The sequence below is a fragment of the Thunnus thynnus genome, chromosome 4, assembly GCF_963924715.1.
Source record: "Thunnus thynnus chromosome 4, fThuThy2.1, whole genome shotgun sequence".
NCBI lineage: Eukaryota > Metazoa > Chordata > Actinopteri > Scombriformes > Scombridae > Thunnus > Thunnus thynnus.
This window is the reverse complement of record NC_089520.1, coordinates 33,596,754-33,623,365: the sequence shown is the minus strand read 5'-3', so window position 1 is coordinate 33,623,365 and position 26,612 is coordinate 33,596,754. Positions and strand designations below refer to the sequence as shown.

The following is a 26,612-nucleotide window of genomic DNA, read 5'->3' as shown; positions in this document are numbered from 1 at the left end:
CACAGGGCACGAGGGGTCACTGAATGGTTTGACAAGTGTGAAAATTATTTGAATCATATGCTATGGACTTCACAGTCTCCAGATCTCAACCCAGTTGAACACATATGGGAGATTTTGGACTGACATGTTAGACAGCGCTCTCCACCACCATCATCAAAACACCCAATGAGGGGATATCGTTTTGAAGAAAGGTGTTCCTCAGCCTCGGCATTGATTCTACAAGTGTCTAGAACTCTTCTGGAGGGATATATGTATATAAACGTCATCTCAGCATAGAGCGCCTCCTGGTGATGTTTCAGTAGTCTAACATCTAAATATGTTTCACTCCAACAAGAGGATTTGACAGCTAAATCTCAAATGTGCAAAATAGCTTTTTTGGGATCAAAGGATGTCTTCTTCAGACCTTTACTCACAAAATAGAGTTTGTGCATTATTGTAATTGATGAAAGTAAAAGGCAATACATTGAGTCATTAAAAGAGACATCATTTTGACATGAAGACCTCACTTGAAGATGCAACTTTGGAATGAATTGGCTTTCAGAAATGAGAAACTTGTGTGTGATTGTGTGTTTATTATGTCGTCCATTAAGTAAGTAGAAAACATCAGTTGTAATGTATAATGATCATCACCACCTAATCCTCTATAACTCCAAGATTGTTGGTTTCATTTCACCTATATTATTGTCATTTCTTGGTTATAACATCTCAGCTCATTAGATAAATTCATGATTGACATCCATTAGAATCATAGCATGGCCAATTTGTGTTTTTCAGTAACATTTTCCTCATATCAGGACATTTTACAGTTGTTAGTGCACGCTTGTTGAAAATCAACAATCACTGTTTCTTAACTAGTCAAAAATATCTGGCATTTCAGTACTGTGGTGTCTTGTCACTTATAAGCTGATATACAGTATATACTAATACTCTTATGTCTGTGAGAAGCTAATATTGGCTGATATTGTATTGTTTGGCAGATTTATTAGTCTGGCTCTACTGCAAGGTGCTTTTGCATCACAAGCATTTCTTTGTTTCATCCAGTCCCCTACCCCTATGAGAAGATTAAATCACTGAAATTAGATTTAGAATTAGAATTAAAATTGAATCTGTTAACTAATTGTTATGGGATTTAAGTTATTAACATGAAACAGATTATGGGGGAAAATCCAACATCCCTATATAAACACTGTCAAGAGGACAATACATTCACTGCAGGAATTATCAAATAAAAGGGGGGTGTAATGAGATGAGCTTCATCATGTGAAAGAAAACATCACAAAATCAAGCAAGTGAATTTAAAGTTAATCTGGATGAAGTGCATATGGATATGGTCTGTATTTATTATGAAATAATTAGTTAAGTCCCCTGTTTCTCAAAAATATCTTTTTCTTCTTGTTCCTACAGTTGGATGTTTGAGCTTCACTGTGCAGAATGATGTATGTGCAGAGTTTGACACAAGAAGGTTGTTTTAACATTCATCTGCTGAAAGTGAAAAGCTTCTCTGTGCTCATTGAAAATATGATTTTAAGGGGCGGGCCTATAAGCATGATTTGTGACATCAGAACTGGTTTGGAGCCAATCCTGGTCCAGTATTCAACTTTCACAAGTGTGGTGTATAAACTTGAAGCCTCCAGTGCACAAACACTGAGAATGAACTTTACAGTGAAGTAGGAGACAAATTGTATCTAGAAGTTAAACTTTTGAAATGAAATATAGTTCCATATTTATAGATTCTGGAATTTTAAATGAGGGAGAAGAACTAGATGCCATTTTTAAGATTTTTAAGTGGTATTTAACTGTTTTTTGTTGGTACCTGTTTTGTGGAAAAACTTATCAGACACATTTTATTGTTCCAAGCAGAGTTTTTTATATATATATATCTTAATAGAAGTCTGGAGGCGTTATTGCTGTAGTTTACACCCCGGACAGCAGGGGGCGGTGATGCGCCTTTAAGCTCCTTGTAAGCTGCGGCATCAACCCAGGACGAAGACGCAGTCAGAGGGTGGAGGAGAATTTCGACATGGCAGACAGGTGGGTACACTGTATTAATGACACATTTTTTTATTGAATTGACTTTAATGCCGGTACATGTAACGTTTAAAACACTCCACAATGACACCTGGTGTTATTCTGTAGCGGGGGAGCCGACTGCTGCACTTTTATCCGACGCTTGCTTGTCTGGACAACCATGCTGGAACGTGCTGCTAGCTAGCTGTTAGCTCGATTGCGTTGGCTAGCAAGTTGTAAGGAGTGGTTAACTGACGTAGCTGGCACAGTGCGGTGCGACGGTGAGGGCACTTACATGCTTATAATTACTACATTTAATGAAACCTTCACACGGGTATGAACATCCAGTTAGCTAGTTAGCTAGTTATTTATGCCCAGTCATGTTGGTTGATTATAAGTAAGTTACTAGCTAGCAAGCTAGCGCCCATTCCCTGTAGAAGGAGTGTCGTTGTGACTCGTCCAGCTCCGAGTGTGAAGAACTGTTGACTTTCTATCTGAATTTAAGAGTTGCTGATGTCATATTTTACTGTAGACCCACCCTAAGTAAAGAGCTCGTCAAACTATCTTGGTAACAGAACAGCCTCACGTATAAAAGAGTATTTTCTAGTGTTCTAGGACAACAATGGACAGACAGCTTTCTGGGTTTGAGGGTTGCTTCCTCTCAAACGGACATTTGAGGAACATCTGGGTTTGCTTGGACGTTACAGGAGTCTGGGTGGAGGATACAGGAGGCTGGGCGGAGGTTACAGGAGGTTGGTGAAGGGCTGGGTGGAGGTTACAGGAGGTTGGATGGAGGTTACAGGAGAGTATGTGGAGGTAACAGGAGGTTGGATGGAGGTTACAGGAGAGAGTGTGGAGGTAACAGGAGGTTGGGTGGAGGTTACAGGAGAGTATGTGGAGGTTACAGGGTGTTGGATGGAGTTTACAGGAGAGTGTGTGTAGGTTGCAGAATGTTGGGTGGAGGTTACAGGAGGTTTGGTGGAGGCTACAGGAGAGTGTGTGGAGATTACAGGAGAGTGTGGAGAGGTTACAGGATGTTGGGTGGAGGTTACAAGAGGGTGTGTGGAGGTTACAGGAGGTTGGGTGGAGGTTACAGGAGAGTGTGTGGAGGTTACAGGATGTTGGGTGGAGCTTACAGGTGTGTGTGTGTGTAGGTTGCAGAATGTTAGGTGGAGGTTACAGGAGAGTGTGTGGAGGGTACAGGAGGTTGGGTGGAGGTTACAGGAGAGTGTGTGGAGGGTACAGGAGGTTGGGTGGAGGTTACAGGAGAGTGTGTGGAGGGTACAGGAGGGTGGGTGGAGGTGGTTGGAGGCAGAGAGAATGTGGGAAGCTGGCCTACCTGCTGCCAGCTGTAAAAGCAGTCTTTACTGTCAGAGTGGGTTTAGTAATAACAGGGAACGCAGGAACAGACTTGTTCCTTTAGTTTAAAGCTTGTGGCTGATGTTGTATTAGAACTCGGTCCAAAATAAGAAGTTTCTCATTGCTCAAGCAAATATTTGCTTTTGGTACTGAATCAATCAGTCAGATTAGAAAATCCACTAAACATCAATCTACACATTACTATACACAATCATTTTGATTCAGTTAAATCAATGAATTGTTAAAAGGCTAAACATGATCTAGTTCCAGGCTCTCAAACGTTAGGAGTGTTTTTATATCATTACATATTGAATATATTTTGATTTTAGATTGTTGGACAGACAAATAACCTGTTTGAAAAGTCATCGTTGGCTTTGGGAAATTTGACATTTCATAGTGGAAATGATTGACAGATTGCCTTCATTGATATATGAAAAAAATTACTCTCAATTTTAGTCCCCATCACCAGCTGAGCTGAATCAGAGAGATCCTTATCAATGTAGTTATTAAATGACAATTTAATCATAACCTCACTAATGAAATCTGTGGTCTTTGCTGTGTGATGTAGCACCACTGCTTCTTTTCCCTGAAACATAATAAGCCTAATATCATATATCATCAAATGTAATAATTACAGTTCCAGCTAAATCTTTACAGTTGAAACAAGTCAATAAAGTGAAGACTGTTCCCAGATATGAATGAGTTTAGGTCCAGTCACTGAATGGAACATTCACTTCTTCTTTTCAATATCATTTGTTCATCTTTGTAGTTACCAGAAAGGACATTGTCTAACATGATCAAGGTATTAAGAACATTTGAAATTCATCAAATGTTTGAACCAGTTGTCTCCAACCATACACCATTAACTCTGGGTGCACATTTTAATATATGTTCAGTGATCTTTGACAAGAAAAGGTGTTGACAAGAGCAGCAACGAAGAATCAATTAGTCAATGGACAGAAAAGTAAGTAATTGGAAAGGATTTTGCTAATTGTTGTCATTTCGCAATTTATTGAGCAAAAATGGCAAAAAAATGAATAAATAAATCACTGGTTCCAGCTTTCATAATGTAAATATTTCCTTGTTGTTGTTTTCCTCTATAATAATAAACAGAATATCTTTGGGTTTTGAGACAAAACAAGACATTTTGGAGAATATCTCTGAAAACTTTGGATGGACATTCTTTACGGACACAAATTATCGCTTAAACTAGAAAAATGTTAAGTGGTAGAATAATGATAATGAAAATAATCGTTAGATGCAGCCTAAGTGTGGACAGCTGAGGTAAACACAGCGTTTTGTCCGGATGTCTTTAAAGTGTTTTCGCAGCATAATAACGCTCCGCTGCCAGCTGCTGTCCGTGGTACTGAACTGCCCAACATTTAACCGCCTGCTCTCCATCCTGCTGCTCTTACAGTCTGTATGAACTTAAACTGGCTTGGAACAGACTACAGTTTATTCAGTCTTACAGTTTTTGTCACCATCTGTATCTTTATTCACATAAAACTAAATTCTTGTTGGCTCAGATCACAGTAACTTCTTACTCATAACAAACAGGACCACAGTTGTCTTGGAAGAGGACTCAGAGCAGTGCTGGATATCATCCACATTTTTTGATACTAGTTCCAGTTTTGGCACTGAATCATGACTTTTTTCAAATGCTACTTCACTGCTCAATTTCATCTCATGCAAAATGAATAATCTGATCACACAAGTGCACATCAGTCCATCTCTATCAGAGTGTTTCTTTGAGGCATCTATTCAGTTGTATTTTCCCACTTAACACCTAAGAGTTGGAAACTGCTGCTTTTATACCTGTTGTGAATTTTCCTCGTGTTAAATTTCTTCCATCCATCTCTCTCCACAGTGTGAGGCCTCAGCATTTGGTCCTGTCAGGAGATCTGGATTCAGCTGGTGCTTTTCTGTGGTGTTGAGGAGGCTCTTCATCATTAAATGGGCCTGCTCTTTCACTGCAGCTCAACAGCTCAGTTTGCACTGTGGGATGAGGTAGTAGGTTGTATAGTTTTAGGGTCACACCCGCACTGGGAGATAACTATTCAGCCTACTGTCTTTCTCAAAGTGACAAAGACGCGTCTCTGTTGCCCCTCCATGCTTCCTTAATTCCAGTTGTCTCACATCAGTGTTTTCCGGATCCAGAAGTGTCTGTATTCAGCAGTTAAATCTAGCTGTTCATGCAGTGTGAGGTAGTAGATTGTATAGTTGTAGGGTAGTGATTTTGCCCTGTTTCGGTGATAACTATACAATCTATTGCCTTCCCTGAGGAGCAGCATCTCTTCTCTTTCTTTCTAATAAATGTTATTCATACAGACCAGATGTTCAGACCTCTTTTAAAGATGTCCAAGATGTAACTGACATCTGCATGTTTCCTCTGTGATCACTAAACATGTTGTGTATCAGTTTTATGAAAGTTCTTATTATGTAGTACATATTGTGGTTCATAAATGGAATCTGCTATGATATAAATGTTTTTGTTTTTCTTTTTTACATTTTGTCAGTGTAAACATAAACTTACTTGCCTCTTTTGCACTCTCTTGAGCTGTATAATAAAATCTGATATAATATGGAAAACTCATAGTTGATTAGCTTTACACTGAATTACTAACATTCAGATCCTCTACTTATATATTATAATAGATTTTTATCCCTGATGCATCAATGTGTAAGCAACATTTTAACACTACCTGATCAAACTGCAGCTAATCGTAAGTTTTTTGTTGGATAGTCCTCTGTAAAGCAATCCATGGTATTATAAACAACAACAATATGAAACTTGACTCAACCCTCAAGTAAACCTCTTTCAGGTTTCTGACATGTAAACAAATGAATCAGTGACACTTTATGTCTTGGCTCTGTAATTTTCCAGATAGGGGTTATATGTATTTTAAAACTAACTATACAGAAAATATAAGCAAATGAATTTGTTGCTTGCTTAACCTTGAGTCTTAGTGATGAGTAGGTCAGCTGAACACAAAAATCTGAAACATGTCTACATGTGCGAGCAAACAAATCTATAACAAAGTTTCCAACAATAAGTGAGTACATGCGTAGGTTTTAACTGAGCTTTTCTTTCAAGTAGAGTTCCATTTCCCACATGATTACAACCAGATTACATCATTCTTTCCAGGAAACAACCCCGGAAATGACTGACTCAAAAAGTAAAGCATTACAAATATATTTAGCAGAGCAACAAGTATATTTCCATCTGAAATGTAGTGGAGTAGAAATATAAAGTAGTATGAAATGGAAATACTCAAACCACATGGTCTGAGCTCTGTTCTGTTCAGCTGTACTAATAAAGCTGTAATTAGTCCCGCCCCATCAGAAGCAACATCACCTGACTGGAAAACAACAAAGATGTCACACTCAGTCTGCTCAGACCCTGGATGAATAAATGTGAGTGGTTACTTTCCATCACTGTGAATATCACACTTCTGGCCAAACTTGAAATGTAAAATAATAGCATGTCCTGTTCAAGTTATGATCAGGATCATTTTATAACTGTTCAGTTGTAGCTCAGTCAAAATCCACAACGTCACAGCAGTAAAATCATAAGAAAAAATGGTTTCATAATCTGTCATTGATGGATTGATCCATCTGATTTTCTCTTATGATGTATTCAGCATATTATGAAGTAGAGTATGTAGGCTATCATTGGTTAGTGAATGTCCTGAAAGTGTGAAAATTCCTTAATGAATATGACTTTTAGAGTAAATCTTACCCTACACACAGGATGGATCACCAACTGGGCAAAACAACTGCCCTGAGATCCCAGTAGTCCCAGATTCACTTTGTCAGTTGCTTTTTGATAAGATGATTGATTTGCTTGGTTATGTGCATTAAAGTATAATATCAACTAGGTCCTGCATTATTACATAATCTTGTACTGGTGTCTAATAGAGGGACCACACAACATGTACTTGGTTTATATTGTGCTTACATGGAGCGTTTTCCTCAACAATGTTGTGTTTCATCAAATTACCACAAACCAATTGTCAGAAAGAAAAGCTGGAGCCTGGTTGTATTATTCCAGCACAACTTGTTGGTTTCTGACCGTCTGTGTAAAATATATTAAAGCTGATATCTACAGTATTTGTACTGATGGCCGTATGGAGACAGCAGGGGCCCTGCAGACAGGTGAATGCAGCCATGCAGTTCAGACAGATGATAGCAGCTACACAGCTGTGCCAGCAGATGGTGTTATAGTCCTTTGACAAGTCTAATCATCTTCCCAACAGAAGACCACCATGGAGTCTGTAAATCACCGAAGAATTATTAGTCATAAATGATGAGAAAATCTGATCCAGACTAATAGCTGTGCAGCTGTTTCGTGCTGTAAGCTGCTTATTATACCTGTTATTGTTGGGCTGGATTTACAGTAATTAAACAAATAAAGCTAGACTCATTTTTTCCCTTTGTGATGTGCTGCTCTGGTGAAATATGATTAAACCAGATTGTGTTCAATAGTCCGCTTGATTTTTTTTCTACATTCTTTTCGTTTGTGAAGTTTGTATTTTCCATTCTAATTAGCATTTATTGATTTAAAGTCTCTTGAGTTAATGACATTTGGCAGACAACATGTGCACCAGCTTGTCGAAAACACACATGGATGGAAAATGTGAATTAAGATGCGGATCTGTTATGCAGTGAGAGAAGAAGTACTCAGAACCTTTATAGACTGTAGTGAGTAAGTAAAAATACTATCAACAAAATGAGCTTAAAACATTAAAAGTAAAATGACTCATTATGCAGAATGGCCCCTATTATTTGATTATAATGTTGGATTATGTTGCTATAATAGTATTAAATCGTATTTCATAAGATGATGACATGTATAGTATGACTCTTTCTGTAAAGTAACTATACTAGATGAATATTAAGTAATAAGAACAATATTTTCACTGGGATGTAAATGTACCATAAAATAGAAATACTCTAGTAAAGTAAAAGTACCTCAAACTTGTCCTTCAGCTCAGTACTTGGGTAAATGTACTTAGCTTCTTGTTGTGTTAATAGTTTGAGATTTGAGGCGCAAATCTCAGCAAATGAAACGTGATCTGACGGAGATGGGGCTCTAGAAGTGCCAAGATAAACATGGATCGGTGGGAGGAGCGTTTATTGTTGGAAAATAAATAAAAAGTGCCGGTGGGTGGTTGTCTGTCAGACAGGCTACCGTTCAGTGGCCGGGAGGACATGCAAGTGAGCGCTGAATGATGCAGGGAAGTGTCCGGGAGGTGACTTGCTCTCTCAGTAACATGTAACAAGTATGAAGATCTGACTGGATTGTTACTTGAGCTGTGAGCGTGTGTGCGTCAGATACACGGACAGATGAGCTGAGCGTGTACCTGCAGGCTGAGAGAGTGTGTGAGCAGCTCAGAGGCAGATCCTCCGCAGAACACGCCCTGATAGAAAAGGTAGACACACACACTCACACACATACACATACACACACATACACACACACACTCATATACTCACTCAGCGTGATCAGTGAGGAGCCGAGCTGCTTACCTGGAAACAACAGCCCCAATGCTCCACCACAGGCTCACACCATCGGACACCTACCAAATGAAATCAGGACGAAGGCATTTCCACAAACTCTGGTTCTTCCCGAGGAGCTTTATCCACCCCTGCAGCCCGGAACACCTGGAGATCCCGCGGGACTCGATAGAGAAATAAAGCTGCTTGTTGCAACAGCAGAGCATTCATCCAGCGGCTGGGTTTAGCACCATGAGTAGGAAGACACGGCGGTGGATTTTACATTTTTTCCTGTGCCTTGGAATAGTCTATTTGAAAATCGGGTGAGTTATTAGGATGGCCTGCTGGTTATCTGCACTTTATCACACAGAGGTGTTTAAGATTTTGAGGTCAATGCAGGAAAAATGTTGCTGAAATTGAGAAATTAGGGCTTTTAATAAAAATTCTTCAGACCTGTAAACAAATGAGGGGCCCCCAAAGTGAAGTCTGTGTTCCACTGCAAGTGGGGTATACATCAATTGCCCTTTTTAAAAAATGTATTCAGTATAAGTAAGTCTAACTATAAAGCCCCTCAGCACACCTGCAGATATTTAGATATGTCTAAAGTCAGATTATCTCCTCCAATGGAGGGTGTATGTAGAAACACCTGCAGAACTTCCATAGAAAAATGCCATATTTTAATCTCTCGCTTCCACCGCAGGGGTTTGTCGTCAGTGGTTGCGCTGGGAGCGAGCATCATATGCAATAAAATCCCCGGCTTGGCCCCCCGTCAGAGGACTATCTGTCAGAGCCGACCCGACGCGATCATAGTGATCGGAGAGGGAGTTCAGATGGGGATCAATGAGTGCCAGTTCCAGTTCAGACACGGACGATGGAACTGCTCGGCCCTGGGAGAGAGGACCGTGTTCGGGAAAGAGCTCAGAGTGGGTAAGTTGTACTTAGATTTTAATTTTAACATGTTGTACACCTGTAATTAGATTAGATCGGTAATAAGTCTGAAAAAATCTACATACTGTATTGAATCACTGGTGTGTTTAGTGCAGGCATTTTAGTTGTATTCCTTCAGTATTCTATGGGGTTCTGTGATGGGCCTGTTACTGAGTTTAAAGTGATCTTATTGCATTACTCTCAGCATTGTATGTAGATTCATATTTCTATAGTAGTTCATACCTTTCTACTGACACTTGTAATATATGTAAATGTTGTTTTCAAAGGTTAATAATATACTGAAAGCTTCCTAAAGTGAGAGCTTTACTTCATCTTAGAAATCGTTGAAACATTTCAGCATGCCTTATCGTCATAGTTACAGTCCTCACATGATTTTAACTTAAAGTTAAAAATTATATTAAAAATGAAGCGTTTTATTTTTTTGATTGCTGCACTACATTACACCAGCAACTTGATAATGGTGCACACAGCATGCTTTAAGATGTATTGAGTTGTATGTTAACTTCACTGTTTACAGTATCTAAGCAAGTGAATGAAAAAACCGGACAGCGAGCTACAATGTGTCCAAAAATAGTTTTAAAAAAAGATATTCCTCTGAGGTACTCGACCTCTGACACTTTGACAAATGTCTGCAAATCTGAAGCTCAGACTCTGTGCATCTGCTCTTGGTGGGAAAATAAGCCGCAGATTTTATCCTGTATGTGGAATAAGGCTGGAGGCGATGCTTGCTCTAGAGACAGGACTGCGGAAATAAAGGGAGAATCATATTTAAAACGCCAGTTTTCCAATGTCTTGTCCGTGAAGTTCACCCTGTCATCTCAGAGACATGCAGAAATGCACAGCTTGGGTGTCAGTTTTCACTTCAGGTGTCATGAAGGATTACAGCTCACATCTTGTTGAAGCCTTTAATTTACTTTGATTGCTGCATTGTACATGAAGGCTTTATATTATATGATATTGCCAGAAATGTTTGTGGTGTAAGCTGCAATGAAAATGAGCACAGGCTAATCAGACTGACATGTTTGCTTTGTCAGTCTGATTAAATGTGATGCACATAGTTGTTAACAGCTGCAATATGAATAGTTTGATGTATGAATGAGTGGGCCAGTGCCTGATAGGTCAGTATGAACACTGATATCGCTCCCCATCTTCACAATTTATTAAATGAGCTCTGATTGTGATGATTGAGACGAGACATAAAAATCTCTAGTCAAGTATGCTTGTAACATCCAGATCTCCATCTACTTTCAGCCAAACCATCATGTATGTTCATAAAATATTTTCCCCCCAGAAGCTTCAAGTTCAGACAACTACTTTCTTCTAGGTTTATAAATTTACCTCCAGGTTTTGCAGCTTTAGCAGAAGATGATTTATGTCGAATGATTTTAAAACGCTGCTTCAGTGAAGCAACTACACTTTTTATTGCATATCATCAGATTTAAACAAGACTCAGACAGAGGTGTTTATATGCCTTTCATTAACACAAGACATTTCAGAATTTTAGAATCCAAATTTTAACCAAATGTCGACCAGAAGGCTGAATTCCAGGAGACAGCAGGTTGGCTGGAGTGGTCCAGCTGCCCTGCACAGAGTCTGTTTGAACCCATTGTTTTGTTTCAGCAGACTGGAACACTGATAACTGACAGAATACATAAATTTGGGATTATTGTTGGCAGGGATGCAGCAATGTACAGTATTTTGGCATTAGGATCAAGTATCCTCCCCACCCACCAAGTTGGCTACTTGAAGTACTGTACTGCAGGTACTGGTGTCTTCTGTACTGGCTGTAAAGGCAAATCAGAGTGTTTGAAGTAGCAAATTATGTAATAGTTAATATGCTCAGTTTACAAATGGGGTGCCAGAATGCTGCTTTAAATTGTCCTCCAGGTCCACGTGTTCCAGCGAGGCTCTACATTCGCCCATAAATTTCAGTGGATGAAGGAGAACATTGACCTTAAATGTCTAAAATGTTGCTGTGGGTTTAATTGTTGAAGATGATGACTTTATTGGAGCCTTTTTGTAACTTATGGTCAATTTTGGATGGTTTCCACTTGCGCTCCGACTGGCATTATCTCCATTTTAATTAAAAAACGCAGTTGACCTGAAGCACTCAGATTTATGGGGTGGAAATCCATCCATGTAGGGAGGCTCTGCATGCCTCTCAGATTCACCTCCACAGGGTGGATCCCAGGATGACGGCAGCTGGGACAAGGGCCAGAATGATGCCGCAACATCTCCAACTGGATCATCTCAAACATACATTGTTACCAATCACATCTATTCAGTATATTAACTGTTGTGAGATTTGAAGACTAGTCAGCCACCTGTAGGTTCTTTGATCATAAATCATCATAAAGACAATGAAACTGCTTTTCTAGACTTAGTTTCCTGCAGTAGAGCTTTCTCCTGTTCCAAACTGCTCCATCATATTTTCTGCAAGATTCAGAGCTTTTTCCTGAAGTTTATCAGTTTTAAGAGAGCTTGATTAATGTATTCTACTTGGCTTGACCCATGTATTTTATGATTTGGTTTGAGGCAGCTATGCCAGGTATGTAAGGAGGCTTGACAGTGCCTGAAACACTGAATCCTGTTGTCGGTAATTGTGATTAAAAATGTCTTTTCTCTATCGCAGGCAGTAAGGAGGCTGCGTTCACCTATGCTATCATTGCTGCCGGCGTTGCCCATGCAGTCACTGCGGCCTGCACCCAGGGAAGCCTGAGCGGCTGCAGCTGTGACAAGGAGAAACAGGGTTTCTACAACCAGGAGGAGGGCTGGAAGTGGGGTGGCTGCTCTGCAGACATACACTACGGCCTGGGCTTCTCCAAAGTGTTTGTGGATGCACGGGAGATTAAGCAGAATGCCAGGACTCTCATGAATCTACACAACAATGAAGTGGGACGCAAGGTATGTTTGTGTAATTTTAAAGTCTATTGTTAAACTCCAGCCCATTGCACTATTATGTCATAATCACCTGAAAATAAGTCATTTACAGTAGGTGCTCAGGGTCAGAAAAAATGGAGCACTCGGTGACAGAATCTAATGAATTCATACATAATGATTTATACTCTACATTTAGAACCACTCACCAACTCGTTGTCTCTAACCAGTTTGACTTCTTTCAAACCACCTGCTGTAAGAGTGCACTGCACACTATATTTCTCCTTATGTGAGACTGTTAGCAGTTTAAAATCCAGTATACATAAAGAAACAAATGAACAGAGAAACATAGAAAGCGTAGCTGTTGAAGAAGTGCTTGAAAGCATTTTAATAATAAACATTCAGGTTAACTGTGTATGGAGATTTGCAAGAATGAGTGGTAAAAAAATCTGGACAAATCAGGTAGTATCCAGAAATCCATGCATGCATAAATCTATAAATCTATCTATTAATCTTATGATGAAGGGTTGCAGGGCTGTTCCAGCATACACAAGGACAAGTCAGATCATTTTAAGTTGCAATAATTTGGGCATATTCATTTGCTTTGGAGGATGCTGTTGCAGAAATATGGTTTCACTGCGACTGTTTAATTAAGCACCAGTACAGAGCAAAAGTTATTTTGCTAAATTGAGGTCTAAAGCAACATTATTTAAATTTTGAAAGTAGAAATAATGTTGTGTTCTCCTTTTAAAAATGAAAAGTTAAATTTATAAGCAATCAAACCTCTTTCCAATTCACTTTATACAGCCTTACTTGGTCTGGTATGACCAATAGCTTATGATGGCTAATGTTAGCTACTGTTAGCAATCTTTAGATAGATGATGCTGTATAACAGACGTTACAGGGTCAGTTTGCTAACTTTATGACTCTTCTCTGCTTGTGCTACTTTTGCACTATGTTTAGTATGGACCCCACTGTACTGTACCTCATCTCAATTACTAACATTATGCATCCCTTACCAACCTAAATTGACTTATATCTTCATTTTTAATAAACATCTATCAACTCACAATTTCAGAAGTTCAACCAAGCAATCATCAACAGACCAGTATGTTTAACTGGACATATTGTAATTAAGAGGTGTATCAAGGTAAATCTGATTCTTCATCTTGATATTGATTTTAGGCTATTTAATTTTAGTTGACAAAACAATCTCAACTCATTGTCCACTTGCATGCTTGTTCTGGAGCTTTTGACCATACACACAGTCCTCATCAGCTGATTGAGTTTGCTCATAGAACTGTAGATGTTCAAACTTTCCATGATTCTGGCTATCTCTAGGACTAAAGCTAAAAAACTAAATGTTCTAAATGACCTGTCAAGCTCAACTGAATAATTCTAGTTAAATTGAGGTAATGCTATATATATTCTTTTTTTTTTAACTCTGGGGCATTTATCGTTTTTGCATATGAGACAGCTTTAAATACACTGACAATGACACAGTGAGAGAGTACTGTACATCACCTGGGCAAATGAGAGTTAATTAAAGCATGAGTTGAAGTACAGTGACATCAGGAGCCAGTGAGGACAAAGTGTGGTCAAGGCAAGATCCTACAGTCATTTAGAGAACACAAACAATGTAGAGTCGAGAGCTAACAGTGTCTGACAAGATGCACAGTGAGGTGAACTCGGAACCATGACCATCTGGGAGTGCATTAGCCAGACTCTGATGTTGTTTACCCATGGCAAGATGTAGGGAACCAAATGACAGATCAATAGAAAGTACAGGACTAATCACAAAATGGCCCCACAAGAAAGCAATCTGTTGGAAAAGCAACTGACAGATCAGTGATAGTCCGAGGTAATCTTACTACACTAATCCTTGATAACACTAAGTGTAATGATTTGTTGGCTGAAAGTAAAAGAGTCAGATTTTAAATGTTAATGTACACATATCTGCAGTTCGTATGTCCTGAATATTAAATTATGTAGAAGTTGTTAAATAGCACAGCTTCTTATATCATTCCATGAATTGTCATGTATATGGTGATGACTTTTAATCTAGCGCCATCAAGTCGAAATTGTAACTTGTCAAATACCTTGGTTTATATCTACAAAACTAATGGCATTCCCATCAGTTAGAAATATTATACCTGCTGTACCCGAGTGCCCTGGGTCCACCTAACTGTGTAAACTTAATAAGATGTTATAGCACGTCCAGCAGCAAACACTTCCTTTCTTTTTGTTTGCATTCAACAACAAATGCTCAAAAGCGGAAGTCCACCAATCATTTAATTGTCCGACCCCCCAGCCTGAGGCTGATCCCTGACCTGGAGAAACCACAGGACTGGTGAAGCCTCTAAGGCAGGAGAGCGTCAGCGTTTTTATGGTGGAAGCCATACTTATGAACCATGACCCAGTCAAATGGGTCCAGCTCCAAAATCCACCTACTGCTCTGTCCAGTGGGGTCATTATGAATAGCCATGTGCCTGAAGTCCAGCAAAGGGCGATGGTCTGTTATGATGGAGAATGTAGATAGTCCAACATAGTGTTTGAATTTGCACACAGCCCACATTACAGCCCATAGCTCTCATTCTACGACAGAGGCTATGACCTCTTCTAGTCCCTCACCATCCTGTGCCAACACCACCCCAACCGAGTCTTTAGAAGCGTCAGTGTAGATCATCAAAGGGAGTGTAAAGTTGGGCAACATAACCACTGGAGAGGAGATGAGCACCTTGAGGTAAGTGAAAGCTGCCTCACACTCAGCCGTCCACTCAAAGGGCACCTTTTTCCATACCAAATGATTCAACGGCCAGAGAATTTTTTAGACCCATAGGCATGGCTCGCCACTGGTACAAGCTCCTTCCTGTCGTAAAGGCCGTTTTCTCTCAGTCCTCCTTGGCCACTTCCACCTGCCAGTAGCCATTTGAAAAGTCAAGTGTGTTGAACCAGGATGAGCCAGCCAGGGCATCAAGGCCCCAGCCAGGGTATCACCCCCTCCCATGAGTCATCCACTTATTGGTGGTGTAAATCCTTGATTGTCACGGGGTCAAGACCAAGACAGTCAATGCAGAATCTCCACTTCCCCCTTTCTTTCTAACTGACACCACCAGGGATGCCCAGGGCCCACACCTCTTCTCCACAATCCCATCAGTCAGCAGACCAGCCACCTGATGTTCAATCTCAGCTTGTTTCTCAGGAGATGCATGGTTTGCACATGGCCTGGTAGGGGGATGGTCACCAGTCCTAATCTGGTGCTTAACTAGTTTGTGCCTGCCTGTATTTCTGTCCGACAGGTTGAAAACATTAGTAAACCTCTGCAGCAGTTCTGACAACTCTGCCTTCTGCTGCACTTTGATAGGTAAGCCGTCCATAATGACAGGAACTGCAGCAGCTGGCGGTGTGGCTACATCCACACCAGTGGGACAGGGGGGTGCTATAATGTCAGTTCCTCCAACTGGGTAAAATTCACCCAGGAGCAACCCCCTTTTGAACTCAACTACCTCCCCTGTGGGATTGAGGATACGATCTAATGTGACACCGTTTTTCACACTATTAATGTATGAGCAACCACCAGTTCCCAGGTCTCCAGAATGTTAGGTTCCAGATAGGCCTCAGAGTCTGCGGCAGGCAAGCCAGCATCACCAGGCGAAAAACATTCACTGGCACAAGGGCCTCACTCAGAGGGGGAATGGTCATGACATCAGCAAGGGACACATTACAACATTCAGGAACCAACTACAGCATTCAGGAACCAACTCACCACCCCGAAGCAGGAGCAAAGTAATGTCCGATAACTGTAACACGTCTAGCCCTAAGTCCAGCAATGCATGGCCGAGCAGAACACTCTAGGTGGATTCCCTCAGCACATGGAAAGTGTGCTGCCAGCAGGTGGGGCCTACGCCAGGGTAACCGGTGCCCAACGTATTCAACATTTTTCCATTTACTGCACAGAACTCAATAAAGTTCTTTCTCAGGGGCCAGTTCAGCAGGGTGGGGACTGACATTGTCCTGCTGCGGTGATAGGAAATGCACACTGTGCTTCCTTGGCTCCTCACATCAGGCACGCCAGCCTGGAATAGGGTCCTACCTCCTGGCAGCTTAGAGGTGGGGGATATCCCTGGGTCTTGGCGATGGCCTTGTAACAGGTGGCCCCACCGAGGTGGAAACTGCCCACGATCAGGAGAGCAACCATGGTGTACATCACAGGAACCCCTTCACTGGCATCCCATCTCAGCACAGTTGTAGCTACAGCGCCCTCCAGAGGGCAAGTGGAATCCTCGCCCCCCCCCGTCAGTGTTCCAGGCCCTCAGTCTCCGGTTTTCACCATACATCTTTTTGCAGAGATGGATTCTCACCCAGTTAGGCGCCTGCGCATGTACTCACACAGCCTCTTTGCAAAGCTACCCTGGCATTCTCACATCGCTCCACCACGGTCAAAGCCTCCTCCAGGTCACACCCTGTGTGGCACCTTGCTCCAGACACTTGGCCTTTAATGTCGGGTCCAGGCCGACAAGAAAGTGCTGAAACTTCTCCTCCCTCTGCGCAATGTCCCCGTAGTCTGGGTGTGCCTCCACAACGAGCCGGCTCACGTCAGTGGCATACACCTCCAAGCTCTTACCAGGAGTGCACATGTGAGGAAGGCTGGCCCTGAAGTGGTCCATAAACTGTCTCTGTCTAAACACCACTCCAACTCTCTCTTTAACAGCAGCATAATCTGATTTGACTGCAACAGGACGGCTGTCCCATAGCAGATAAGTAGAATTGCTGAGGCGAGTAGGAAGAATCTTCACCAGCTCACTACTACAGTCGCTGCCACCTCCCATAATTGCACTGATGACCACCTCTAAATGCCTCCTCCAACTGCCTCACCCAGCTGAGGAAACTCTTGCTCCCATCACCAGTGAAGGAGGCAGGCAAGTCAACCTTGATGTCCCTGCCGGGCGAGCATTTGTCGAACCTCCCTGTGTCAGGTTTAAAAGGGTTCTCGTCTCCACAACACATGTAACGTAGTTGTGCACAGTCTTTGAAGCTCCGCACAGGTTTAGCTAGCTAGCTATAGTGGGAAAGCTAAATCAACAGCGCGGATAATAGCTCGACACCTACAAAGACAAGAACTGACAGAGGCCCGTAGAAGAACATCGATGCCACCAATGTAACCGAGCATACTGGGTTCGTCTAACTGTGTAAACTTAATGAGAAAACAATAAACAGGACGTTAGCCGTTATCAAACCAACCATATCCTGCCTTACGGCAACTCAGAGGGACACAGTACCTCGCATACAGAAGCACATAGTAAAACATAGAACAGTCTATTACACCACTTGCTAAACATCAGCATGTTGCATTATCAATGTGAATATGTCAGCATACTGATGGTAACATTTAGCTAAAAACACTGTTGTGCTGTTGTATTGTGTCACAGAGTTGCTAGCATGGCTGTAGACTCTTGTGCAGTGTTCCAATTCCAAACTAAGTACTACTTGTATACAGTTTTTTACTATCTACTTCATAGTATGCATTTTTTGCAGTAGATAAATCAACATATATTACATTGTTGTGTAGTAGCAAAAATTATGAAATCCTTACACTGTGTAAAGGCAGTCAAACTGTGGCTTCAAAATGCCACCACCAACTAAGCCTAAAACAAATTAATTATCGTTGGTTTTCTGAAGATGTTCCTGGAGCTGTTTCATCATCATCCACAACCACTTACTTTTCACTTTTAGATTGACAGTTTCCTTCGTGCATGGCATTGCGGGAGAGCAGTGTCCATCAACAGCACACCCAAAAACCAAGAGCTTTTTAGTATGCATACCAACTTTCCAAGTTTAATTTTCACACAGTGTGTGTGTTTTTTTTTGTTTTGGACTGTTGGCCAGATAAAGCAAGCAAACTTAAGATGTTGTCTTGGCTTCTGGGAAATTGTGATGTGCATTTTCAGTATTTTCTGACATTTTATAGACTAAACAATCAATCGTAACCTTTAACAGATGTACATGTACATAATGATGTGGAAATCCTCGTTTCCTTGTAGTAATTATAGAACTACCAGTTCTTGCAGTACCTATCATTATGCTAGATATGTTAGATGTCTCAGGTTTGACAGCCTGAAAAATATCTTCTGTAATTTCTCAGTGTGCACTTCTTTTTATTAGATGAATATATGTGTAAAAATTGAGAAGCTGGGAAGTTACTCTGCTCAGACAGATGTCATGTAAGTGTCATAGCGTCAGGTCGTGTGTGGTTCTTTCATCTCTCTGGACTAGGCTTTGGGGGGAGGAGGCTTCATATTTGAGGTCTGGCATCAGTCACAATGTGATACAGTGTGTGAATCTCTTAATATGCACTTACTAAAGCAATACCTCTGTAATTATTGTAGTAAGGCTTTCATGTTTAATTGGAGATGATGTCAGTGTGTGTTTTGAGTGCCAACCTTCAAATTTCTTGAGAAGAATAAACAATAGTATAAAAGGTGCCACGGGAGGCTTAGAGGGGGTTCTGTTAGACAAACAATGGCAGCGTCGTTGGCATTTCACTTGACTGAACTCCATGAATTAAATGTTTGTCAGGTCTTGGGGGCATGACCACACTAAGCTGTATGCATCCAAGGCTTCTGACAATTACCCCACGAGACTCCAGAAAGTCTGAGGCCATATCAGAGTGGAATAATTAAAAAGCTGGGTGAGGCTTCTCTAATGCCAGCAAGGGTTCCCACTCAGTGAGGAAGAAGGAGGGTTAGCTGATGTCATTCAGCCCAAGGCACGGAGAGAATACCCAGGCTGCTTTGCCAAACTCACCGAAAAGTTCCACTCTAACCCTGAAAAGGCCTTTCACTGCTGCCAGTCAGTTCACTATAAATGCCTGGATCTGGTGACTCTTTAGTCACTGCATGCGCTTAAATTAATCCAGCTTCTATCTGAATTCATCAACGTAACAGATTGATTTTATTCTAACCACAGATGTAGGGTGGTTTCGAGTTCACAGTGCTTGGTCTCTATTTTTGTTGTTAATCCAGTTTGTCAAGATGATCCATGAAACAAAAAAACATCATTCTGTAGAGGCAATATTTAGGCATCACTATCAGTTTTTTTTATCTATTTTTTGGGGCATGTTGCCTTTAATTTAATGGTAGGGACATGTTGTCCACGTGGTATGCATCCAAACCCACTTTTATAAATAGGATTTAAAAAAAATCTTTTTTAAAAATGCTTTTTAAATAAATTGTTAATAAAGGGTCTGCTCATGAAATCACACCTTTCAGTTACTACAGTATAAGCGTTTTCTGAGTGATGCTAATTACAACATGACCTTGTTCACTGTAAACTACAGCGATCAGTCTTTTTGCAGCAGGAATATTTATAATATTTATTGTGGTTTCACTGCACCCTGTGAAAAATGTAATCTATTTATATGAACAATCTGCCCTTTTTCTAAACAAACTTCATGATCTGCCTATTCAGAATATTTGTTACGTCTTCTATGGATGCTGTTGCAGTGAGTCTTGCGCTCCTTGTTGCTACTAACATTTGTAGGGCAGGAATTAAAAGGTATTTCATTTAATTTATGAAACACAAATGTAAGGCACCTCCCAAAACTTGTGTGAAACGAGTGTATGAAGTTAGAGATGGTCCACATTTTTGTGGGAGTGTGTTTTGAGGCTCATGCTGTCTTGTAAAAGAATGGCACATACAGAGCTACTAGCCACAGGGTGACATACTGTAGCAGCTCTGAGATCTCTGGAATGCTTACATTCATTTGGAATGCTAGAAAACGTTTGTCTCAACCTGTTGAACTATTCATGCAATATGTTAGACTGAGTATTTCTGTGAACTCATCTTTTTTTAGCTGCTCATTATAAGAAGACAGCAACAAACAAACTGTTGGGAATTGTGTGCAATGTTAGAACTTCTTAGCTTTTAGTTTTTAACAGTGAAATTAAGTGAATGAATGAAGTTATGAAGGTGTTAACAGTGAATGAAGGTGTGATAGACATTTGATCTAAAAGAAATTAAATGAATGAATCTGATTGGATTTCAGGTGAGCAGTTGTAGCTCTATACACCTTTCAGTTTAAAACTTTGAAACCTTGTTCTATCTTAACTTTTCCTCCATGTTGCAGGTCCTGGAAAAAGGCATGCACCTGGAGTGCAAGTGTCATGGTGTGTCGGGATCCTGCACCACTAAGACCTGCTGGACAACGCTGCCCAAGTTTCGCCAGCTGGGATACATCCTCAAGGACAAGTACAACCATGCCGTGCACGTGGAGCCGGTGCGAGCCAGCCGCAACAAGCGCCCAACCTTCCTGAAGATCAAGAAACCCCACTCCTACCGCAAGCCCATGGACACAGAGCTGGTCTACATCGAGAGATCGCCTAACTACTGCGAGGCCGACGCTCTGACCGGAAGCATGGGAACGCAGGGCCGCTTGTGCAACAAAACAGCTCAGCAACCCAACAGCTGTGATCTGATGTGCTGTGGTCGAGGATATAACACACACCAGTATTCGCGCGTTTGGCAGTGCAACTGCAAGTTCCTGTGGTGCTGCTACGTCAAATGCAACACCTGCAGTGAGAGGACAGAGGTGTATACCTGTAAATAGATATATTTATTGGACATGTTTTTAGACACACAGCTAGACTGGACTGTTTGCGAGTGTGTGTTGGTCTTAATGTGTTTCAGAATAAGGATTCTCTGTGGCTGATACAAACATGTGGAGTGACTGCCTTGCTGCATTCACAATCACAACAACTGGTTTCTCCACCTTGTGTTGTTTATACTGATGCCAATGGACATCTGCCATGACACTGGACAACCTATGGGCTCATAAATTTTATTTTTATCTTTTAAGTTGAACGCCATTTCATGCCCCGGGCTTTCTCTGCAGGTCTAGTTTATTGGCATGACTCACCTCAAACAGTGGTTGATTTTTTTCTTTTTCTACATTAATAATTTATTCTATGAGAAAACTACTGATGATTTTGAAAACTCACTGTTAACTAAATCCAGTAAGGTTGGTGTAAGATGCCTGGCATTTTAGTTAAAAAAATCTTCAAGTGCACTTAAAAGCAAAAAGCATTTTCTTGTGACTATCCTTTTTTTTTGACTTTAACACTGGAGCTGAAAACTGACACTGATTTGAGTCTGTCTGAACACAGTAAACCCAGTCCCAACAGTCTGAAATTACAGCAGGTCAAAACTGAACTCGACTGAATGACATACTGTATTTGGGACCCTGCAGCTTCTGTTCCTAAGCCTAGCAGAAGAACATTAAACTACTGATACTGGGCTCGGTATGATAGTATTGTTTCCTTCTTGTTCCTGTCCCACTTGCCCTCCAGTTTGCTGCTAGTTGTCTGGAAAGTCATGGAGTTTGTGACTGAGCAGCCATATTGACTCTTCAAGCTAATTCAACACCAGCAGGAGCAAACGCAAGCTTCCAGACATAAATTCCCCTTAATGTTGGTTGATAGAATATATTTTGTAAGAGATTATTTTTATATAAATATTTTTTATTTATTTTCTATCTCATTATGTAAGATATTCTCCCTCTTTAGCATTTCTAAATGTTCAGTCACTGAACTTAGCAAAAGGAAATGACCCACTGAAACACTGTTTGGAAAATGTGCCTTGTTCCTCAGTAGCAGAATATAATAATGTTATACTGAAATGTGCAGTATTGTGATTTATTACTTTCAGGAAACATGATCCCACCTTAGAGAATTAAAGTCCTGGCATCACCTGCAGGCTAGCTGCTGTACCATTAATGTTCTGTAACTCAATGCTATCTCTGGTAGAGGGTTGCTTTCATCTGTTTCTCAAAAAGCAAAATGTGTTTTTGGGGTTTATTGGCATTAGAATTTGAACCTTTATTAATTTTAACCAAGTTAAACAGGGTTTCATTTGTTAGCAGACAGAAACTATTTTCTAACTACATTTTTAACAGAACACCTGTGGTACTTTTTTTTTTTTTTTTTTTTTACCAGTAATATGTCATTGTAACTGTTGGTTTCTCCCTTATTTACAATATCCATCCAAAGTCATCTCTCTTGGTCATCTTTCCCTCTTTTTAGCTGTGGTTGTCCAAAAAATGCTGTTTGGTCCTCCCCATCCACTAATGTGTTAGCCATGACTAGTGAAGCCACTCGACTGTTCTCTCCTGTTGAGTTTGAGATGTTTAAGCCAGAAAAGTCTTATGGGAAATGGTGTTTGTTAAAGGCTGCTGAGAACAGAAATAATAAATAAATATATACAATTATCAGATTACAATTTCCATCCATTTACGCATATGGATTGAACAGCATGACATACTGTTGACTATGGCTACATTTTTAGAAATTTGCATTACTTCAAATGTGATGCAAATGAGGTATTATTACTTCAAGAAGAACCTAAAGTTATAGTTTCACTTTGGCTCTCTATAAGATTAACTAGTGATTCACAGATATACAGTTTGTGCAAGTCTATCACTAACACAAAGGGCTGGGTATCATAAGATATAAATATTTTATGCCTAATAGACAGTCCAAAGATGACAGGAAATGAGGGGCAAGATAGATGAGGAATGAACCTGGATGTATAAAGAGAACTGGATATGTTGCCGCCACTCAGCCTTGCTGCCAAATTTTCCAAGTGGTCACTCACAGTATTGCAGCAAAAATATCCTCAGCGGCCTGAAAAGCATTTTCCCCATATACCACCTATAGACGTCTATAAAACTGTTGGTAGGACACCTAAAACTGCAAATAAGGTCAATTATGATGCCTTGTATTATGAATTTTTAGTCCATGAAGGTTTTATATTTGTAAAACTCTTTTCAAGCCTTTTGTGACGTCATCTTAATGTAAAGTCTATGGGCCGGACAGGAACGTGTAGGTGGGGCCAGTTGGAGAAACACTACTGCGCACATTCAGTGGGCTGCACAATACGGAAACAAACCCTGAAGCTAGAAATATTTTAGTCTTATGTGCCAGGTGAGCAATTTTCATTCGATTGAATAGATGCCTTCTTTGAGTCTGGTATCCAGTTCCTACAATACATCCCAGGGAATGACATGCAACAGGTCCTGAGTGGACACAAACCAGGGACAGTTTATGGTCGGCACCTTAACTCCTAAGTCACCAGAACACCAAGCTGGGTATCATATTTCACGTTTTCTGATATGCTGAAAATATCATACCTGAGTTTTGTTACTAATACAAAAACAAAAATAAATAATGAATTAAATTAAAGTTTTGAAGATATCTGATCTAAGCATAAGTAGAAAAGATTAAGAATCTGACTAAGCATTCAATCCCAAATTTCAGTATTTGACAAGTTTCTACACTTTGTTTTTAAAAAACATTTCTTTCGGTACTCAATAAGTACTAAGGTTTGATACCCAGCCCTAATGCTTAAATGTAAAACAATCAGAGGTACCTTAAAAGGGACACTAGAGACCAGTCTTGATAGTACAGTATCATGAAAGGTTGATAATAGATAGAAGGAGGGTGAATTACATGGCTATTGTTGCAGAGGCCATGCGTTTTTTCACAGTTTTGTTATTATAAAGAGTTTCTAGTGAAGTGCCAGTCAGTACTTACTCAGTCCTCATTAAAGGTTGTTCTTGTATGTGACTGAACTTATATCACCCAACTGCTGTAGTGCTCTTAAATCAGAGGTCATTGTTGACTTGTTTCATGTAAAACCACATTGTCTTTTCATTCTTTTTTGGTTAATAAATGTTGCCTCTGAATTGACAGATTGTTTTTTGTTTAATACACATTTTTGTAGTTTGGTTGTAATATGAGGACACATCACAGTCAAATAGGCGTGATTGAGGGTCGTGGTGCAGAGTGTGTCACAGCAGTGTGTGTTCCTCAGTGAACAGTGGGAGTCTGGAGCTGCCGGCTGATGGATTACTCTGACATCTGCTTCATTCACTCCTCACTAACGTTGCTACAACAACCACACTGTGCCCCCCAAAAATTCTCCTCGTCTCATCGAGAGGCCAGACTGCCCATTAACAAAATGGTAACCATGCAAAACCCAGATAAAATTTGGATGCTATTTATTTTGTGGAAATGGCAAATGGGAAGAAAGCGGGGAGGGGCCTTTACAATTGGAAGGGGAGGATGTCAAGAAGGATTTCAATCTGAGCAATAGAAAAGGTCTTAACTCCCGGAATAATCGGCACAAAACATTCCTCGGCTAAACTTTGCCTCAATAGAGTGACGCTTTCAAAAGGCAGCTGGCCAAACAGCCTCGGTTAGAGTAACACCAAGGCTCTGTCACTGAGAACTCAACAACATTATCTGAGTCTCACAGAGTGCACTTCCCTATTCACATCTCCAATGATGTGGCTTCCAACTTACTCTGTCAACATGAAATAAGACACCGTCACAGACAGAGAAATGATATCTAAACATACTTATTACCTATTATCTTATCCTTCATTCTATCAATCTATCATTATCAATCTTATCTTTCCTTCTGCTCACTCACTTATAAACCTCTTTAAATATACGCTTTATGTATCCAACTGTAGTTCCACTTTCTAATAAGGCACACTTCATTAAAACTTAATTAATTTCATTTCATTTTTTGGTTGCTGGGTTTTAAAAATCACTGCAATGATATGGCACAGCTGGCCTTCTTCTGGCCCAGACAAAATGGATGTGAGCCTGAAATGGCCCACATGTAAAATAGCAAATATGGCCCAAATATCCCAAATCAAATGTGGGTCTATTTTGGTAAAGATGTGATGCTCTCAGTTATGTGTATTCTGGATGTGGGCCAGTTCTAGTTTATCTGGTTTGTTCTTTGGTGACATACAGCTTGCTTGTGGCCCAGATCTGGGAAACAGGAGCGGACTGCCCAGGTGCCATCATTCCATGCGATATGTGGGTAAAAGTGCCAAAAGTGTTGGGTGTGGGCTGGATCTGGGCCACAGCAATTTTGCTATCTGGGACAGCATGAAACTTGTTCTCAATTTTCGTCAGTCACTTAACTTATCAGGAAGACCACTTCAATTGATTATTTGCCATCAACAGCATCACTTACCTCCAGGAAAAGACCTACAGAGCATCTGGACAACAATTCATTCATTAACAACTTATTAACATTTACGATTGCAGACGTGATGGATTGTTGTGAAGAACCTTCATTAATAACTCATTAAGCAGTTAATTACAACTTGGATTTTATTTTGTAGCTCTGGCCATCAGTTCTATGGGTTACGATAGTTATGATATGTACTCATTGAAGTAATGGCTGAGATCTGGGAACATGATGATATATGACTAAAAATAAGTGTTCTTAAACAGTGTTACTTATCTTCTTCTTCGTGGCTGATAATCTATTCAGTGAGATACCTACAGATGAATTTGAGAATACATTATTCACTAAATCTGGTAAGAACCCAAAAACCCCAAGTTGTTATAAGTGTAGTTTGCTTACTTACTTACCCATGAATACTCATGTATAACTGGCAGTGCTAGGCAACCACTGAATCGAGTGTCCTTAGCCTAACCATTATTTTGTTGTGGAGTAATCTCACAGATATGTACCTTTTACTTTGGTAAAGTCATATATCTGCAGGTATCCAGCAACAGCCACTACTAGTTTGTCCTCCATGATTGTTAGCTCCACTTGTTGTCATCACCACCACAGAAGACGTGCCTCTGGATTAATCTGATTGGACAGTGGGAATAAATGGTTGTTCATGCACCTGATTTGAATATTGAATTAAACCATGCACTTTGTAAAATTGGCTGTAACTGACTACAAAGGAGCACTGCAGTTATAAGTCAAAGCAACAGACTGACTCATCCTCCCCAGGGCTCCCTCTGTCAAAAACCACACGCCAGGTGGGCATCATTGAAGCACTAATGAACTACTTCATGATATTTTCCCTGTAAACCAACCCAATCTTCAATCTGTGC

At 40.4% G+C, this 26,612-nt stretch overlaps 1 protein-coding gene and 1 long non-coding RNA gene across 2 annotated transcripts; both read left to right on the top strand.

Annotated features, from left to right (window-relative positions):
- The first annotated feature begins 1,963 nt into the window (after nucleotides 1-1,963).
- On the top strand, nucleotides 1,964-5,955 carry LOC137182118 (uncharacterized). Its single transcript, XR_010928253.1, has 2 exons — nucleotides 1,964-2,031; nucleotides 5,234-5,955. It is a non-coding gene; the product is annotated as an uncharacterized lncRNA (long non-coding RNA).
- Nucleotides 5,956-8,374: 2,419 nt separating this feature from the next.
- On the top strand, nucleotides 8,375-24,428 carry wnt7aa (wingless-type MMTV integration site family, member 7Aa). Its single transcript, XM_067588411.1, has 4 exons — nucleotides 8,375-9,185; nucleotides 9,563-9,789; nucleotides 12,443-12,714; nucleotides 20,813-24,428. Exons 1-4 carry the CDS (start codon nucleotides 9,115-9,117, stop codon nucleotides 21,290-21,292), a joined length of 1,050 nt encoding a protein of 349 aa, XP_067444512.1. The 5' UTR covers nucleotides 8,375-9,114; the 3' UTR covers nucleotides 21,293-24,428.
- Nucleotides 24,429-26,612: the final 2,184 nt, after the last annotated feature.

Coding starts and splice junctions, on each gene's coding strand:
- wnt7aa (XM_067588411.1), top strand. CDS start 9,115: ATGAGTAGGAAGACACGGCGGTGGATTTTACATTTTTTCCTGTGCCTT. Junction 9,790..12,442: donor CGGGAAAGAGCTCAGAGTGG/GTAAGTTGTACT, acceptor TCTCTATCGCAG/GCAGTAAGGAGGCTGCGTTC. Junction 12,715..20,812: donor ACAATGAAGTGGGACGCAAG/GTATGTTTGTGT, acceptor TCCATGTTGCAG/GTCCTGGAAAAAGGCATGCA.